The sequence below is a fragment of the Mirounga leonina genome, unplaced genomic scaffold (assembly GCF_011800145.1).
Source record: "Mirounga leonina isolate KUSES-001 unplaced genomic scaffold, KU_Mleo_1.0 Mir_53, whole genome shotgun sequence".
Classification (NCBI taxonomy): Eukaryota; Metazoa; Chordata; class Mammalia; order Carnivora; family Phocidae; genus Mirounga; species Mirounga leonina.
The window spans coordinates 5,235,848-5,253,209 of record NW_023270807.1 but is presented as its reverse complement, the minus strand read 5'-3'; the positions used below and the strand labels follow the sequence as shown (position 1 = coordinate 5,253,209).

Genomic DNA, 17,362 nt, shown 5'->3' with positions numbered 1-17,362 from the left:
CTGAAAACGTTTGAATTAAAACTTATGATCCTAGCTTTGAAGACCTGGATCAAGAAAACTGTACCAAGTGGCCAGTGATCAAAAGAATTCCATTGAAAAACATAATTAGCCATTTTTCCCCTCTAGCCGTTACAAAAAATTATATAAAATTTTGCTTTTTTTTCTTCTTGCCATGCTTCAAAAGACTTATCACATAGTTACATATTAAACTGATTAACTATCTTCTGTTTATAAGAACTTAGTTAGAATTCTCACTTTTATGTATTGGTGAAGACGTTGCTATTATTAGTCTCACTAATGTGGTGTTTATTTTAGTGGTAAGTCATGTACCGCACGCAGGATTATGATTTGTCAGACACCTCAGACTTCAAATAGAATAGTCTACTTTAAGTGTTTTAATTCTGTAGCACTTGTAACTTATTACGGTTTTATTTTTCTGTTTTAGAGCATAGTTGTTTTCAGGTGAAAGCCTTCACCAAACAGTTTCATGGAGGAAGTTCATTAGCGAAGGGACTGAAAGGGAGGAAATGTAGACTAGGCAAGTATGGGAAAGAGGGCAGACGAGCATTTCATCGTGCAGGACCTAGCAGGACAGATAGGAGATTGGGGACTACGTCTGGGGGCGGGGTGGGGGGCAGTAATTTCGCAGAGAGAGGACATGAAAGAGGGGCAAGCAATGGCAGGCCCAGGTGGAACAGTTGGAGGATGAGGCCCCGGATTGGATGGGCAAGTGCTTTCAAATCATTTTCAGCAAGAGCTCAGGACTTTATAGATTGTGCCCTGTGGGGAAAAGAAGAGGATTCAAAGCTGGAGCAAAGGTTGAAACCCCTATCTGATTTGGGTGAGAAGGTCAGGCTGGGTAAGAAAGAGAGATGTAGGAAAATAGTACTGGCTGCATTAAGAGAGACCAGAGAGAAGATTTGGTGAGAACAAAAATAAAGAGATTACATGCTTGAATAGGAAGATTTTTTTGCCTTGTAGTTCAGCCCTGCTGGAATGTTCTCTCACCTGTAATATTCAGAGTCGAGCCTTCCCCACCTTTGTTTTGCCCTTCCATTCTCTCCCTTTATCATCAGGTTGAGAGAATACAAAGCTCTACCTGTACCTAAATTGTGAGTTCTCCCACAGTCACAGATTCCTATGAAAACTTGACCTAAGGGAATAGAAAGGAGCCGTGGAGCTTATTAAATTTCTCTTTGGCTCTGCTTCTTGGTGCTTTGTAGGCTGTGTGCATGTGGACACGTATTAGCATGTGGCCGGAGGAGAGACAGGAAAATAAGCTCAGGAGATGAAATAGCAGTCAGAGTTGATATATTTCATAAATTACCTCCCTAAATGAGGCTCTCCAAAATGGTGTGGGGGTAGAGGACTGGCTGGGGGGTGTTTCAGATTGAAATGTAACATAATGGAGCATTAAAAGATGCTGTGCTGGGGTGGACCTACCTGGGTTTTGTGAAAGGGTGATTTATCTCTAATTCCCTCTCCTCTTTCCATCATCCTCTCCTGCCCTGTTCCCCATATCTCCTTCAGTTCAACTCTGTAGAGTTTATGGTGTGCTGGGGACCATGAGGAATACCAAGACATTAGCCATGCATGGTCCCTGCACTCTAGAAGCAGGGTCAGGGTGGTTCCTCCTGACTGGGCTTGGTCCCGAAAGCTGAAGAAGGGGCCTTTGGATGGTGTTACACAAGGAACCTGGAGCCCGGTGACACCTTACTCCCCTACCTGTTGGACTCACACTGGGGCCATTTTATCTTACAGGGGTCATAAATGTGCGTACAAATCCAGGGAGTAAGCTCCCTAACACACAGCTGGTAGATCAGGGAGCTCTGAGTTCTTAAACATGTCTGTCCCTTCCTCTCACCCTGCGGCGAATAATTTCACAGAATTGGGGACAGGAAACAGAAACCCTCACCCAAGTGCATATTGCCCTCAGCCATTAGCCAGTTCTGGCCTTTTTAAATCACAATAACCCTGACCAGCCTTCCTAGCAAATGCAGGGGAGAGTGAGCTGGACTTGGCACCTAGGGAGCCAAGCCCTGTGGTCTGGGCAGGGCTCTCTGTTTCCACCCCTTGCACGTCCTTTCCTGATCCTGCTGGTGAGCCAAATTGGGCCGATGTCACTGGTGCCGTGTGCGTGCTGTGTGCGCATCCTGATGAGGAAGCTGTTGCGATCAAGGAAGACAGCTTCACTGCCAAGAGGGACATGGACAATACCGAATTTAAACACGGGGAAAGATCTGTGAAAGCTGCACGCCCGCTTAGCGTGTCACAGCCGAAAAGGCCTGTAACATAATGAGACTTCACCTTTTAAAATCTAACAAGACCATTTGAAATGGTTCCCAACAGTTTTGAGGCCAGCGTCTTGCTTAAGGAAGGGACTGTATTGGAAAGAGTCACCTTGAAAAGTAGAAGAAAACTGCTTTTTCTCACAAGTGCTGTTTGGCCCGGACAAAATTTTCTCATATATCCACATTGAAAGCATAAAATGAAAGAATTTTCATCAAATTGGACTGTATAGTATGAAATCTAGATCATAAGCCTAGGCCCAAACTTATTTATTAATAAAGGGTTTGCCAAGTGGCTGTGTAATCTGTGAAAGATTGCTTGGGCGGTGTTTAGCCCCCGTAAGAAAATTAACCAAGTAACTTAGAAAAATAGATTTGCATTGAAAGCAGGAAGTGTGCTGATTATAAATTGTCTTTTTTTCCCCCCAAATGTGATAATGTATGCAAAAACATTTTGAAACCAGTGAGGTCTGTGTGAATGTGAGGTGGGATTTGTTCCGCACTCAGTGTTTATTGAATATCGCAGGGGCAGTCATGCTGTTTGGTAGCATGGGGTTACCTTTTATGTTATCACCTAAAACTTGAAATTAAAAACTTAATCCTTCTGAGGAGTGAAGTGATGGTCTCAGTTAGCTATTAAAAGTGGGTAGTTTTATGGTGATTAACATAACATAATAATAATAAATAAAAAAGTGGGTAGTTTTGTACTGTCTCAAACTTTTGGGAAGTCTTGTCCCATCCAGCTATCCATATCGCCCTATCCTGCGAGCATGTTCTCTATTGGCATCTCTCCACTTTCATAGAATTTACCTGGATTTTACAGTAGGGATGTAAGATTTGATAGAGAAAGCCCCTCCTCTTATTCCCTCCTTTTTCAATGATCAGCCTACACTGTGAAGCCCCAGTGTAATGCTTTGCCCTGTCTCCTCACTTTTTCTTCATCCTGGGGCTTTTCAGTGACTAAACACAGAAACTACATATGCCAGACGACCAAGCACTTGCACCTGTCTTTTCCCTCTCCAACTGCAAGAGAATATTGTTAGCCAGTGCCGTTATTTCTCCCTCTCTTGGAGGAATCACCCTCTGTGTCCAAGACATGAGAGATTATACAATATCAGCGTGGAGGCTCTCTGATGTCCCGTGACTATGTAGCTCCCAGGCTCCCACTCCATCTGGCGAGCAGCCCGTGTCTCCCTCCTCCTGCTGTCAGAAGAAGGCAGGTGTCCCCTCTGCCCCGAGAGGTTGCAGCCCACTTTGAGGCAGGACCCCCTTGGCGGCAGCTCCTCGGGGGGTCTTGTGTCTGCAGTCTGCGGGGCTCACACCTGCTCTGCCTCACACGCTTTCGATCACAGCGCTGTTACTTGGCTCCAGTCTCCTGCTGAGAATCTCATTTTGGGCTTCGTGGTCCTCCAGCAGCTCGTCTCAGCTTGACCTTCCTCCCCACCTGAGGAGGAAGCTGCATCACTGAACCTGTGGCAACCGACAGTGAGGGCCCCTCTCATCTGCGAGGAAGTCCCAGTTTCTGCCCTGGAAAGTTGTTCCTCTGGAGCTGTATGATTCCTTCTGGCAGCTGTTACAGGCTACCCCCACCCCCCACCCCGCCTCCGCCTCTCAGGAGCACAGAGTAGAATGGAGCCTCTGACGGTAATGTTTGTCTTTCTCCTCCTCACTCAGAAGAGTGGGAACTGGGCTCTTGTGAGTGAGGTGCCAAAGCACGGAAGATTCCCTCTGTGACCACAGTTCCTTCCCCTCCTCCCTCACCCCCCTGTCTGCCACATCTGTTCTCTTGCTTCCCTCTCTATTCTGAAAGTTAGTCGGCCCCGTTTGGCCCCAGTTAACCCCTCAGCAGCCTAGAACTGGCCGATACTCTGGCCCTTCTCTTCCCTGACCCTGCCCTGCATCCTCCTTGTCCCTGGAGGCCCTGCTTTCCTCTCTCCTGCTCCCCCAGGGCCACTGCTGAAGAGAGTTCTCAACTACGCTGAGTGCCCTGTCTCTGCAGGGCTCCCTCCCTGCAGCTTGGCAGACCCTGCAGAGCCTGCTCCAAAGTCCAGTTGCCTTTCCACCCCACAATGCAGCCCTGCCACTCTCAGCTTCCATTGAGAGAATCTTCTTCTTTAAAAAAAAAAAAAAAAAAGATTTTATTTATTTGAGAGAGAGAGAATGAGCCGGCACATGAGCAGGGAGAGGGGCAGAGGGAGAGGGAGAGAGAGAATCCCAAACAGACTCCCCGCACAGCGGGGAGCCTGATGCGGGGCTCCATCCCACAACCCTGAGATCATGACCCGAGCAGAAATCAAGAGTTAGAGGCTTAATCTACTGAACCACTCAGGCACCCCAAGAATCTTCTTTCATACTTGAATGAAGATCTCCATCCAAAGCGAGCTTCCTCGCCATCCCTATTCCTCACCTCCTGTCTCTCTGGTCCTGGAGCCCTCATGTCATCATTGTCACCCTCATCTCATGGGAACCTCTGCTCTTTGTTGAGTGGCTTTTCCATCTCGGGCACTGTGCTAGGAGCTTATCTTAGGCTCTTTGGTTCCAAGCTGCAGAAACCACATAAAGATGGCTTAAGCCATAAATGGCAGGTTTATTAAAAAGATGGGGAGGTTTCTCATAGAATACTAGGGCAGAAACTCTGGTGGCCCTCATAGAGAGCTAAATCAGCTATTGGAATCCTGCCAGGAGCCAAGATAACCCCTCCCTGGGCCACATCCTCGGTCTTCTTTGCTTCTCATAGCAGATGACTTTCTTTGTCTCTTTGTGCCTCTGGTGAAAGAGTGTCACCCCCGAAGGGCCATGTTTTCATCATGTCATTTTAAGCGAACAGGGCCAATTAAGCCGGAATCTCACATAATTCTCAATTCTTGAGAAACGAAATCTAGTTGGTGCAGCATGGGTCATGTGTCTTCCCAGAATGTACTCAGGTCCACAAACCAAGCTCAGGAACCCCCCATGTCCACCTCAGGGTTAGGCCAGAAACAGTTCTCCCAGAGAAGAGTCACTGTATAATGGACAGACATGCAAAGAAAAAACTCTAACCACCGCCCCCACACCTCTACTAATGTTGCAGCAAATTCTAAAATATTACAACTGGAGGAGCCCTTAGAAACCATCGAATCTAGACCTTTAATTTCACAAGGGATGAAGCCGAAGTGCAAGTAAGTGAAGTGACTTGCCTAATGTCACTTAGTCAATACGCAGTAAATATTTGTTGAACGGAAGAAGATTATTTCTAAAGAACTTAATTTCTGAAGATCTTGAACAAAGACTAGTGTCTAAACCTTTGAGGTCAGAGTATCTTGGATTTTGGCTGAGAGATTAGAAATGGATTTGATAACAAATTAGTGTGTTACTAATATCCCGGCATTGTCTTCTCTTTGTTGCGGGTTTTTGCGCAAGCGAGAAACATGGCAGCGTCAGCCAACGTGGTCCCGGGCCTTCCAGTGGAATCTCCCGTGATGGACAGTTAGAAACAGGCAAAACAGATACTTGCTGCTGACCTAAAAGACACCAATTCAGTGGGGAAGCTGTTGATCTCAACTGTTTAAACCTCAGCACTGTTCCCAATCTGGCACAGAATTAATCCCTTAAGAAAGGGATGAAAAAAATGCCATTCAGCACAACATAGTTTGTCATCGCATGCATAATGCAGACTTTCCAATTAGAATGCTACAATTTGGAAACTTTCTTCACAGACTGATGAGAGAGCAATTATTTTAAAGAAGGGAAAACTCAGTCCACTGGGTTTGCCTCAAGTCACTTCTGACTCAAGCCGCAAAGACAAGAGTTTTGAAAACATATTCACTATTGAATTTTGTATCAAAACACCAGCAAGGAGAGCAATTAGTTGCTGTAAACTGAACCCCGGTAATCAATGGTATGCAGCCAGCCACAGCATTTATGGAAGATGTAAGCAAAATCACATCTGCTAATCAATTAAAAAAAGCCCAGCACTTCACTGCTTTTAAGAGAACTCCACAATGAGACTGAAGGAAGATGGAGGAGACAACGTTTAATATCACCGGTCGTTTCATGCGGTGCTCGTTAGGGAGAGGGGTTTGTGGCAACAGCCAAGTAAGACCTGATCTGCATCAATAGATCCTGGCCAGTGGCTTCCTTTATCCAGCCCCTTCTGGAAATGGCTTCTGATGTCTGGGTGGAGGTGTGTTAGATGTAGGGGGATGTGTTTAAGGAGCGCCTCTCCAATAAGGTCAGAGGGAGTGTGTCTGTCCTGAGCGAGCTCCCTGAGTAAACGTTCCTCAGCAGATTACAAATCAGAAGTACCTCTGTTGTTGTAGGTACACAGACATGGGAACAGACTGCTGGCAAGGGAAGAAATGAGGGAGTTGGTGGGTTTTTCAGTTGTGCCTTATTTGAACAGAATTCCTCTCCGTGGAAAAAGAGAGTGAGCCAATTTTTCCTTTAGTGTCCTTAGTCTGTGCTTGCTTTTCTTCAGTTGAATCAACAAAGGGATTTTCATTCCTGGCTAAGCCTAAAGTCCAAGCAAATATTCATCCAGGCACATGAATTAGAATCTCTCTTAAAAACTCCAAAGTGTAGGTGGCTTGATCACCTGAGATCCATCAGTGTCCCTTTTCCACTCAGGAGACACCATGACCCCACATTTCCAGCCCCCAGGGACTCTTAATAGAGGAATAGAAAGGCGATGTCTCAACCACTGTGTGCGTTTGGCTGCTGGTCAGAGAAAAGCATTTAGGCCAGGAGAAAGTATTGAAGTAAAGATCGATAGACTGAGCTAATAAAAATTAATATCTTCAGCATGTAAACTATGATAGGCAGTAGATTAATATCCTTCAAATATAGAGGGCATCTTGTAAGTCATTAACATAAGGATAAATATAAGTAGAAAATGGGTAAAGTGTTCAAGTTCAATGATAAGTAAAAAGCTGCAAATTAATGACATAGATTTCATCTATCAAATTGTCAGTATTTTTGGGCGCCTGGGTGGCTCAGTTGGTTAAGCAACTGCCTTCGGCTCAGGTCATGATCCTGGAGTCCCTGGATGGAGTCCCGCATTGGGCTCCCTGCTCGGCAGGGAGTCTGCTTCTCCCTCTGGCCCTCCCCCCTCTCATGTGCTCTCTCTCAAATAAATAAATAAAATCTTTAAAAAAAAAAATTGTCAGTATTTTTAGACATAATACACAATATCGGCAATGACACACAGAAGCAGGCATTTGTTATATATACATGGCTGGTAATGTGAGTATAAACTAGTACAGACTTCTGTTTGGGGGAGGGGAGAGGTGTGTAGCCTTTTGTAATACGTATCAAGGCCTCACCTACTCTGCCCCAGGAGTTTCACTTACAGAAACTTTACAGGCAGTGGTCATAGATTTAGCATAAGAACGTTTCATCACAGAGTTTTCCTAGCAATGTAATATTACCAACTACCTAACTGTCCAATAATAAGAGACTGATTAAATAAATCGTAGGACATCCATAAGGTGAAATTCTGTGAAGCCAGTACATACGATGAGAAAGCAAATTTGATAGATACAAAAGAAAGGTGTTCATAATAAATCATTAAGCGAAAGAAACAAGTTCCAAATAATTTGCACAGACTGTATGTGTTTACAGAATTACTAGAATCATAGGTGATCTTCATTTTAAAATAAAAATCTGTCTTGAAACAAGTTGGAGGACTTTATAGAAAAAGCTACTAAGGGACAAAATATGCACTACTTTAAAAATTCTTTTAATATCCTCTCACTCCAGGAATTTCTACTAGAGCATTTGTGATACTTACTTATAATTGGTCTTCCTTTTTATCTTCTTCATATCCCATCTCCTCAGGGCAGTCTTTTTCCATGAAATATTTTGAGATCTGGTTAGATTCAATCCCAAAAGGGCCTGATTATTTTCCTTTGGATACACTGGTAGAAACACTAATTCATGATTATCCAGAAGGATAGGGATTATGATAAACCTGGCTCTCCACAAATAATCCAAAATCCCATTGGGGAGATAGCCTCAGCATTGTTTCCCAAAAAGCCTGTCATACCAGCGTTGTTAAGTAAAGAGAATGATTAATTAATTTGAAGATTTGTTTTCTTGTTTTTAATCTACTCTGGCAGAGTTGTAAATTATTTCAGTCCAGAACATGTTTGAAACATACACTATGAACAGAATCCTTATGTTTGGAGTAGAATTTTTTTTTTATGAGAAGATCAACAGTCTTTCTATAATTTTTATAAGAGCTAGACAAACATAGAAATAAAAATTACACTTTTAAAAGTTACTCAACATAAATGTAAATTAACAGGCTAACTGCATAAAAGTTCTAAGAAACTAGAATAATATTCGAGGAAATGACCAATGAGGGAAATGATTCACTTTCTTATCAGGCAAGCTGGTATAATCTGAGAGCAGAATTATTAGACACCTAAAAACAATAGGGTGGGACCCTGTCTGATTCATTCAGAGTACTTTGAGAGATTAAATACCCAGGCGAATTGAGGGGACTACTCGGGTGAATTAAGGTGGAATGTGTTTCTGCTTTACTTAAAAGATGAATTCCAAAATATTAGGGAGTGTGGGTTTCGTCATTGATAGCAAACGAAATTACACTTGAGAACAAGGAACAAAAGGTAAGGGGAACACAGTGTCATTTCTAATCTCCACTAACAGCGTTATCGGTGACACTAAGCTGAGCTTGTGCAAAGGGTTTTTACTGATTATCATTGCAAGATCAAGGGCAAATAATATGAACTACTTTTGTAGAGTGATAGTTCGTGGATTGTAAATTGGGACCCAGGTCCATAAATGGGGAGTAAAGGAAGCACTCAGCAAAGGGATGATAGAAATGGGCTTTGGCCAGGACACCAGGTTCGAACCCTCTATCTGCCAGCACTGTTTCAGCATAGACATGTTACTTAACAGCTGTAAGCCTTACTCTCACCATCTGCAATTTGATGAGAATAATAATGCTTGCTAAGGGGATTTTGGAAGCCCTTAATAAGATAAATTATATAGAGCACCTAACATAGGGCCTGGTACACAGTATAAGCATTAAAGAAATGTTGGCCACTGTGATAGTAATAATCATCATTATTACTGTTGTTACAAATAAATATTCATTGAATGTAGGCTTGGTGAGACACCATACTGAGTATGTGGGTATAGAAGGATCAGTAAGACATAGGCACTGCCTTCGGAGAGCTCACTGTCTGTTCTGGCCATTGGAGGAAGCAAATGTGCGTGACCGAATGTAAAACAATAGATAGATATTCTGTATGAGAAGGACTTTTGAGACTGAAATCATAATTCTTTGTTTTTTCTTTTTGAGGCTGAATCAGAGAACAATGGCCTCTCATTTCCTGCCACTGTGGCACTTTCAGAAGCAAAATGCTGGACTGTTGTCTAATCCTGTATTACAATACTTAGATTCTTTTCTCTTATTCTTTTTTTTTTTTTTAATTGAGGAGTAACACACATACAGGGCACAAATCAACTGGATATTTACTGTGTGCATACCCATGAACTACCACTTGGTCAGAATCAGTACACTTCCAGCATCCTGCAAGGTTCCCTCATCCCCTTTCGCAAGCATTACCTCTCCCAGAGGTAACCACTGTTCTGATTCCTGTCACCAGTGATGAATTTTGTCTCTTTTGAGCTTCATGTAAATGGAATCACATAGTCAATGCTCAGGTTCTTATCTGAGCTAAAAAGGAGATATGAGGAACAGAACCCAAGTAATCTCTAAATAATAAGAAAGTTTTACTAACGAATATATGTTTGTTTGTATCTTCAAATCAGATCATTGTACCACAGCTATGCAAGAAGTCTGCTAAGAATGAGAGGGAATCTAAAACATGATAATTGAGGTCATTGGGGCATACTAGTTATTATCAGTCAGGAAGCACAGAATCCCCCCATGAACACTAGTCTCAAGCATATTACCTTTGGTCAGCCCAGCCAACTGGAGATCAATCAGGAGGGAGGATTTGGGGACATCTTCTCACGGATAAGCCAACCCGAAGAGCATCGCCACTCAGGGGACAAGGGCTGCCTGAGATTGGGTGACTGGTGAAAGAAGTTCCTAAAGAGACATGGCTTTCATTGCACACTGACTCCACCTCCTGTCACCAGACTTTTGCCGGGGATTCACTTCTTTTCTCCAGCCTGGAAGCACTGGGGGCGGGGCGGGGTGGGGGGGAAGGAGGGCTAAAGTAGACATGGATTTCCTTATGCCAACAGCATTAGGAAAGAGCCAGTTAGAACATTCACAGCATTCTTACGTATTTTCCTTTGTTCAGGTTACTACTTTGGGACTGCGATGATCGAAGCTACAGCTACTATGTTGAGGTCTCCACCAACCAGCAACAGTGGACCATGGTGGCCGACAGAACTAAAGTCTCCTGCAAGTAAGTTTTGTCTTTTCACAGAATTGTTTCCAATTTAAAAGACAGTCTTTCTGATGGATTCAGAAGGTTCTAATGAAGATTCATGGAATCACCAAATTAGATTCTTAGTTGGAGGTTGAAAACATACTGATGATCCTTTACTTCAGTTTTGACTATTAAGTACTTTGATGAGAATTTATTTTTTTTATGTGATCAAACAAGCTTTCCTTGTTTGGTTGTTTGAACTTGACTCTTGGAAATGACATGTCCCTGAGCAGGGAAAAGAAGGATTTCCATTTGCAGTCCTCTCTTGGGTCCTCACCCCTGATACCACACACTACCCCTTTAGAACTGTTTTCTTCCTTACAGAATTTTGCCAATGCAATACACACTTTAGTACTTATTCTGGGACTCCGTTCCCCACCCTCATGTCATTCCCAGGGTTACCTTTAAATATTTCTCTCATCTCAGTGCCAGCTACACTGTTACCTAAACGAAAGAAAGCTTGGTATCCTAGGCCCCTAGTCATTTAATGCATATGGCTTTGGGGCTCCGTTTGCATTTACATTGTTGTGGGGGGAAGCTAAGAGGAAGGATCCTATGGGTTCTGAACAGCCTGAGATCATGACTACATGTGTATATACCCATATAACTCACTCCGATCAAAATTAGCACATTCCCAGAATCCTAGAATCATACCTTTTCTCAGTCATTACCTAAAAAGAGCTCAGTGCCTTTTTGGGTAGAGCCAGATTCTCTGGGAGGCAAGATAAAGCAAATAGCTGAGATTTCTTTCTTTCTTTTTTTTTTTCTTTTTTAAGATTTTATTTATTTATTTGAAAGAGAAACAAAGAGAGAGAAAGAGAGCACAAGTGGGACAGGGGCCTGCAGAGGGAGAGGAAGAAGCAGACTCCCCACTGAGCAGGGAACCTGATGTGGGGCTCAAGCCCAGGGCCCCGGGATCATGACCTGAGCCGAAGGCAGCCACTTAACTGACTGAGCCACCCAGGTGCCTGAAGATTTCTCTTTTTTTATTATTGAAATATGATTCACATACCATATAATTCCCCCTTTTAAATGTACAATCCAGTGGTTTTTAGTGTATTCACAGAGTTGGGCAATCATCCCTACTATCTAATGTTTCAAACATTTTCATCACCCCCAAAAGGAAACCTCCTACCCATTAGCAGTCTTTCCATTTCCTTCCGGTTCCCACAGCCTGGTTATCTCCCTTCTGTTTCTATGGATTTGCATATTCTGGACATTTCCTATACACAGAATCATATAGTATGTGATCTTTTCTTCTGGCTTTTTTTACTTAACATATACTTTTGTCAAGCTTCATTCATGTTGCAGCATGTATCAGCACTTCATTCCTTTTTATGGCTGAATAATATTCTATCCTATGGAAAATATACATGTCACATTTTGTTTATCCATTCATCAGTGGATGAACATTGGAACTGTTTGCACTTTTTGGCTAAAATGCGTATTTCTGCTATGAACATTCCGGTGCAAGTCTTTGTATGAACATATATTTTCAGTCCTCTTGAGTATATTCCCGGGAGTAGAATTGCCGGGCCTTATGGTAACTTTGTGTTCAAGTTTTTGAGGAACCGCCAGACTTTTCCGCAGCAGCCGCACCATTTTGCATTCCCACCAGCAATGCAGGAGGGTTCTAATTTCTCCGCATTTTTTCCCATACTTGTTACTGTCTATCTCCTTGTTCACAGCATCTTAATGGGAGTGAAGTGGTGGTTTCGGTTTGCATTTTCCTCACGGCGAATGATGTCGAACATCTTCTTGTGGACTTACTTGGCCAAGATTTCATAACAGCATTAATGATGACTTGTTAATGCAATGTCTGACACCCTGACCATCGTTACGATCGTAATCAGCGTAGAGCACGTTTAATGCTTCCATTGGTTAAGGTGACACTTGCTAGACTCAGAACCCACAGGATCCTTCCTCCTAGCTTCCCCCCACAACAATGTAAATGCAAACGGAGCCCGAGAGCCATATGCATTAAATGACTAGAGGCCTAGGATACCAAGCTTTCTTTCGTTTAGGTAATAGTGTAGCTGGCACTGAGATGAGAGAAATATTTAAAGTTAACCCTGGGAATGATATAGACTCAGGCATAACCTGAATCTATAACAGAAAGTGGCCTCAACATTCCGGTGCCTTAACCCAGTAGTTTATTTCTCAGTCATGTAGCAGGGAGTATGGGCGTTCCTGGTTGTCAGGTGGCTCTTCTCCACAGGTGACTGAGGAACCCAGGCATCTTCCTTCTGGTGGCTCTGCCATCATCTGGGGCCTCATCAGCATCATCTGCATCTAGCTGGCAAATGGGGAAAGAACAGAGAAAAGGTACACCTGGTTCTTCTGAACAGCCTTGGCCTGGATGTAGTGACCGTCCCTTCCACTGGCATGCGATTGGGAAGAAGCAGTCATTTACCACACTAGATGCTGGTAGGGCTGGAAACCATAGTTCTGGCTGGGCAGCTACTTCTCAGCGGAGCACACATCTCGTAGCCGTCTCTGCCATTGGATAAGAAAACTAACAATTACTGAGTAACCCGTATTCTATGACTTTGGTGTGTTTTGTCTCATTTTGTCCTGAACATAAAACACCTTGTGGAATATTGTCCTCATTTTATAAAAGAGAAAATGGAGGACTCTTTTCATTGTACCACGAAAACTTACTAAAGAGGGCTAAGCCCAGCTAAATGATGGAAACAGGGAAATGAAATGATTAGCTCATTTTCAAGCACCTAGAACATGTTTTATACAACAGGAAGGCCTTACAGGCCCATGAACAACTGCCCATTTATCTTTTCAGAGCCATTGCTCACTGAGTATACAGCTCACAGGCCAGACCCTCTGCTTCCCCATCTTTTCCACATTTCACTGGTTACCATCACCCATCTTGTCTGTCATTTTATGTGTTATAAATTAGATGCCTCATCTCTTTATGTTCCCCTACTGAAGGTGTGGTACAGTATGGGTTTTTAACAAGAACTGGTTGGCTAACTGCTGACCCAGGTATATATCATAATGGTTTTATTGTCATTTAAATGGTTTTTTCTTGATTCAAAAATGCGTTCACTCATTAGATCCCTCCCAGTAGCTTTTTTTTTTTTAATTTATCTATTTCTTTATTTGAGAGAGAGAGCAAGAGAGTACAATCAGGGGAAGCAGCAGAGGCAGAGAGAGGAGCAGACTCCCCGCTGAGCAGGGAGCCAGACGCTGGGCTTGATCCCAGGACCCTGAGATCATGACCTAAGCCAAAGGCAGACACTTAACCAACTGAGCCACCCAGGCGCCACCTCCCAGCCACCAGTAGCTTTGTATTAAGTCATCAACATCTTTCCCCCACTTCTTTTTGTATTTTGTTTCCATTAGTTGGTAGATTTAAATAATTTATATGTTTTTAACCTTCTGCATTAACACTTATATGCTACAGCGATACATGTTTTTACAGATTAATAAATAAATAATATATTATAAGAACAAGAATAGTAGCAAGAAGGCAAGAATCAATGGAATCAATGGAACCTAAGAATCAATGGAACTTAAGGTTATGACTTTATGTTTGGAGGCGTAACCTGAATCTATTGTGCCTTTCATTTTTGAGTTAGGTGTTAAGAAATATAGTAGAAGATACTCAGACAATAAAAGAGGAAAGCCTTTCCTTTTTTTTTTTTTTTAAAGATTTTATTTATTTATTTGACAGAGACACAGCTAGAGAGGGAACACAAGCAGGGGGAGTGGGAGAGGGAGAAGCAGGCCTCCCGCAGAGCAGAGAGCCCGATGTGGGGCTCGATCCCAGAACCCTGAGATCATGACCTGAGCCGAAGGCAGACGCTTAACCGACTGAGCCACCCAGGCACCCCCAAAGCCTTTCCTTTTTAACTAATATACTCCAGAGCAGTCCTCAAGAGAGGATTCTATTAGCTTCAGAAATTGTAGCCTCTTTTTTTTGAAATAAAGTATGTGAATCATGTTATAAACGAAATTCTATAGGATCTTTAGAGATCACAGCCATGCCTCTTGATAGCATTCTACCTAGTCAAGAAATCAAAGGACAGATTTTTGCTGTCCTCTGAAAAATAACTAGGGAATGAGATTCCCCAGTGTCTCCTCGTAAGACCCTCTACTCCTGGAGCAGGATATTTTCCTTTATTGCTATGCTAAGTCCTTTCTGCTACAGTTGGAGCTTTGCTTATTTTACTCTCAGGATAAAGGCTTATTTTCTATCACAGATAACCATGTTTTTGTATACACTGATTTGAGTTTTTTTCCAGCTTATTCAAAAATAACTGATACATAACATTGTGTGAGTTTAGGGTGTACGGTATAATGATATATACAGCAAAGTGATCGCCACAGTAAGTTAGTTAACACATCTGTCACCTCACAGTTTTCTTTCTTGCTATGAGAACTCTTAAGATCTGCTCTCATAGCAACTTTCATATATGCATTTACTGTAGTCACCATGTTGTACATTCCATCCCCAGACCTGATTGATCTTGTAACTGGAACTTTGTGCTTTTTGATCCCCTTCATCCATCCCCCCCCGCAACCCTCTGGCAACCACCACCCTTTTCTCTGTTGCCATAAGTTTTTTTTTTTTTTAGGATTACACGTTTAAGTAAGATCATACAGTATTTGTCTTTCTCTGTGTGACTTTTTTCACTTAGCATAATGCCCTTGCCATTTATCCACGTTGTTGCAAATGTACTAACTGATTTTATAAAATTACTTTTTACCCCTCCTTTTTCACATCATCTAATCCTTTAGCCTTATTCCAAAAGACTTCACCTTCCAATCTTTGATTCCTTTTCTCTACTGTTGAACCCTAAATCTGTGTCAATACAGTAAGAAACCAACATTGGCTTTTTTTATTATAAATGTAAAACATGCATGGAAAAGTAATTTAAGCAATACAGAAAGATATACGTGAAAAGTAAAATTTTGCCTTCCCATCTTCTGCTCCATTCCTCAGAAGTAACTGCTTTTGACTATTTTTTTTAGTTTTTATAATGGCTCAACTATAAGTAATATTTTTATATCTGTGTTTATTAATTTATCAGCTTTACTAATTCCTCGCTATAAAAAATGAGGAATTTAGCTCACTTAACTTCTCATTTTTTGTTACATTTTTCTCTTTAGTTCTGCTAACTACTTACCTTTTAAAATTAAACAATATACTTAAACCTCTATATTTTGATCCATCAATTGTAGATAATAATCCTTGACTCCCTTCTATGTATGAAGAAATTACCACCCTACATTTCCCTTTCTCTCTCCCCATCTTCTGTTAACTGTCCCACCACATTGACATTGTAAAGATTTACGACACTTATTTTCTGTTCTGTAACTTATAGTTAAGCCTTCCACGTGTTAACTATAAATTGGTCTTGAAAAGGGAAAACGACTAAAAACTCATTATGATATTATGATTATGTAAACACTGTTCACTGCAGATCTGTAATTCCTTGGATTAGTATAGTGAGGGAAATATGTCACTAAACTTGTGTCCCTCTTGGAAGAATTGTACTATGTTATCAGATGGATTTGATTTTCTTACAAGTGCTCAGAATTATTCCCCATATAACAAATAGCTTCATATTAGCTAGCTTTTTGTTTTCTTGGAGTTTCTAATTGCCTCTTTTTCCTATTTACAGAGGTTTCTGAGGCGTACTGTTTGTTCATTGGTTAATTTTAAACAGACTGCTTCCTAGGCCTACTATATAACTAAGATTTCTTTTTCTTTCCTATCTAGGTTGGTTTCACTCTTTCTTAGATGTGGGTAAAGGGTTAACAAAACCCTGTTTCCTTGGCAATGAGATACTGACCTTGGGCCCTGTTACCTTTTTAGATCTGTTCCCCTGAAAACCTGATAGAAATGGAATGTCAGCTATTAGGCGAAATGGAATGTCAGCTATTAGGCAACATTGCTTATGATGAAAATTACCCCTGATTGGTAATTGCATCTGGCCTGGGAGGACTGTAAATATCTGGTTGGAAGCCATAGCTTGGGGTTTCCCAAGTGTGATGACTTTTGTGACTAGGCACATCCCTTGTGAAAATTCTGGGATCTTTGTTTATGGAGCTATTACAAGAGATAATAGTTTCAATTTGGAATATGAGGCTTCTGAGCCAGAGTGGTTCCACACCTGCCCACTCTTACCTGAGCTGTCATCTTGCATGCCAGTGGGAATAGCTCCTATTCAGTGGTATCGACCACTGCAGGGACTCCCACTAAGGAGATATGCCTGCTGTTACTCTAGTGGCATAGTGTTTTCTTTTTCTCTCCTGGGTGAATCCGAAGCCCAATAGGACTTTGTTGGGTCTCAGTCAAGATCTCTCATAGGCATTGCACAGAGTAAATGTATTCAGAATTGTTTTCAGAAACAGGCTATGTGAAAGGCAAATTTTCAGAATCTTGCATGCCTGAATCATAGTTTGACTGGGTATAGAACTCAGTTCCTTCAGATTTCTGAAAGCTTGGATTTATTGCCAAATAGCATCTAATGTTACTGATGAGAAATCTCATAGAATCTGATCTTATTACTTGTAGTAATGTATTTTTCCCTGTAGAAGTCTTAGGATCTTCTCATTGTTGGAGGTGTTAAATTTCACAGTGATGTGACTGGATGTGGACTATTTTGATTTACCCTGCTCACTTTGCTTCAATATGGA

At 42.0% G+C, this 17,362-nt stretch overlaps 1 protein-coding gene across 3 annotated transcripts in view; it reads left to right on the top strand.

Moving 5' to 3' along the window:
* BTBD9 (BTB domain containing 9) overlaps positions 1 to 17,362 on the top strand; it is a 427,542-nt gene that overhangs the window by 335,833 nt on the left and 74,347 nt on the right. For all 3 annotated transcript variants that reach the window (XM_034991363.1, XM_034991361.1, XM_034991362.1), the window contains exon 9: positions 10,568 to 10,675. In XM_034991363.1, the coding sequence (XP_034847254.1) occupies positions 10,568 to 10,675 (108 nt within the window). The remainder of the gene's footprint in view (positions 1 to 10,567; positions 10,676 to 17,362) is intronic.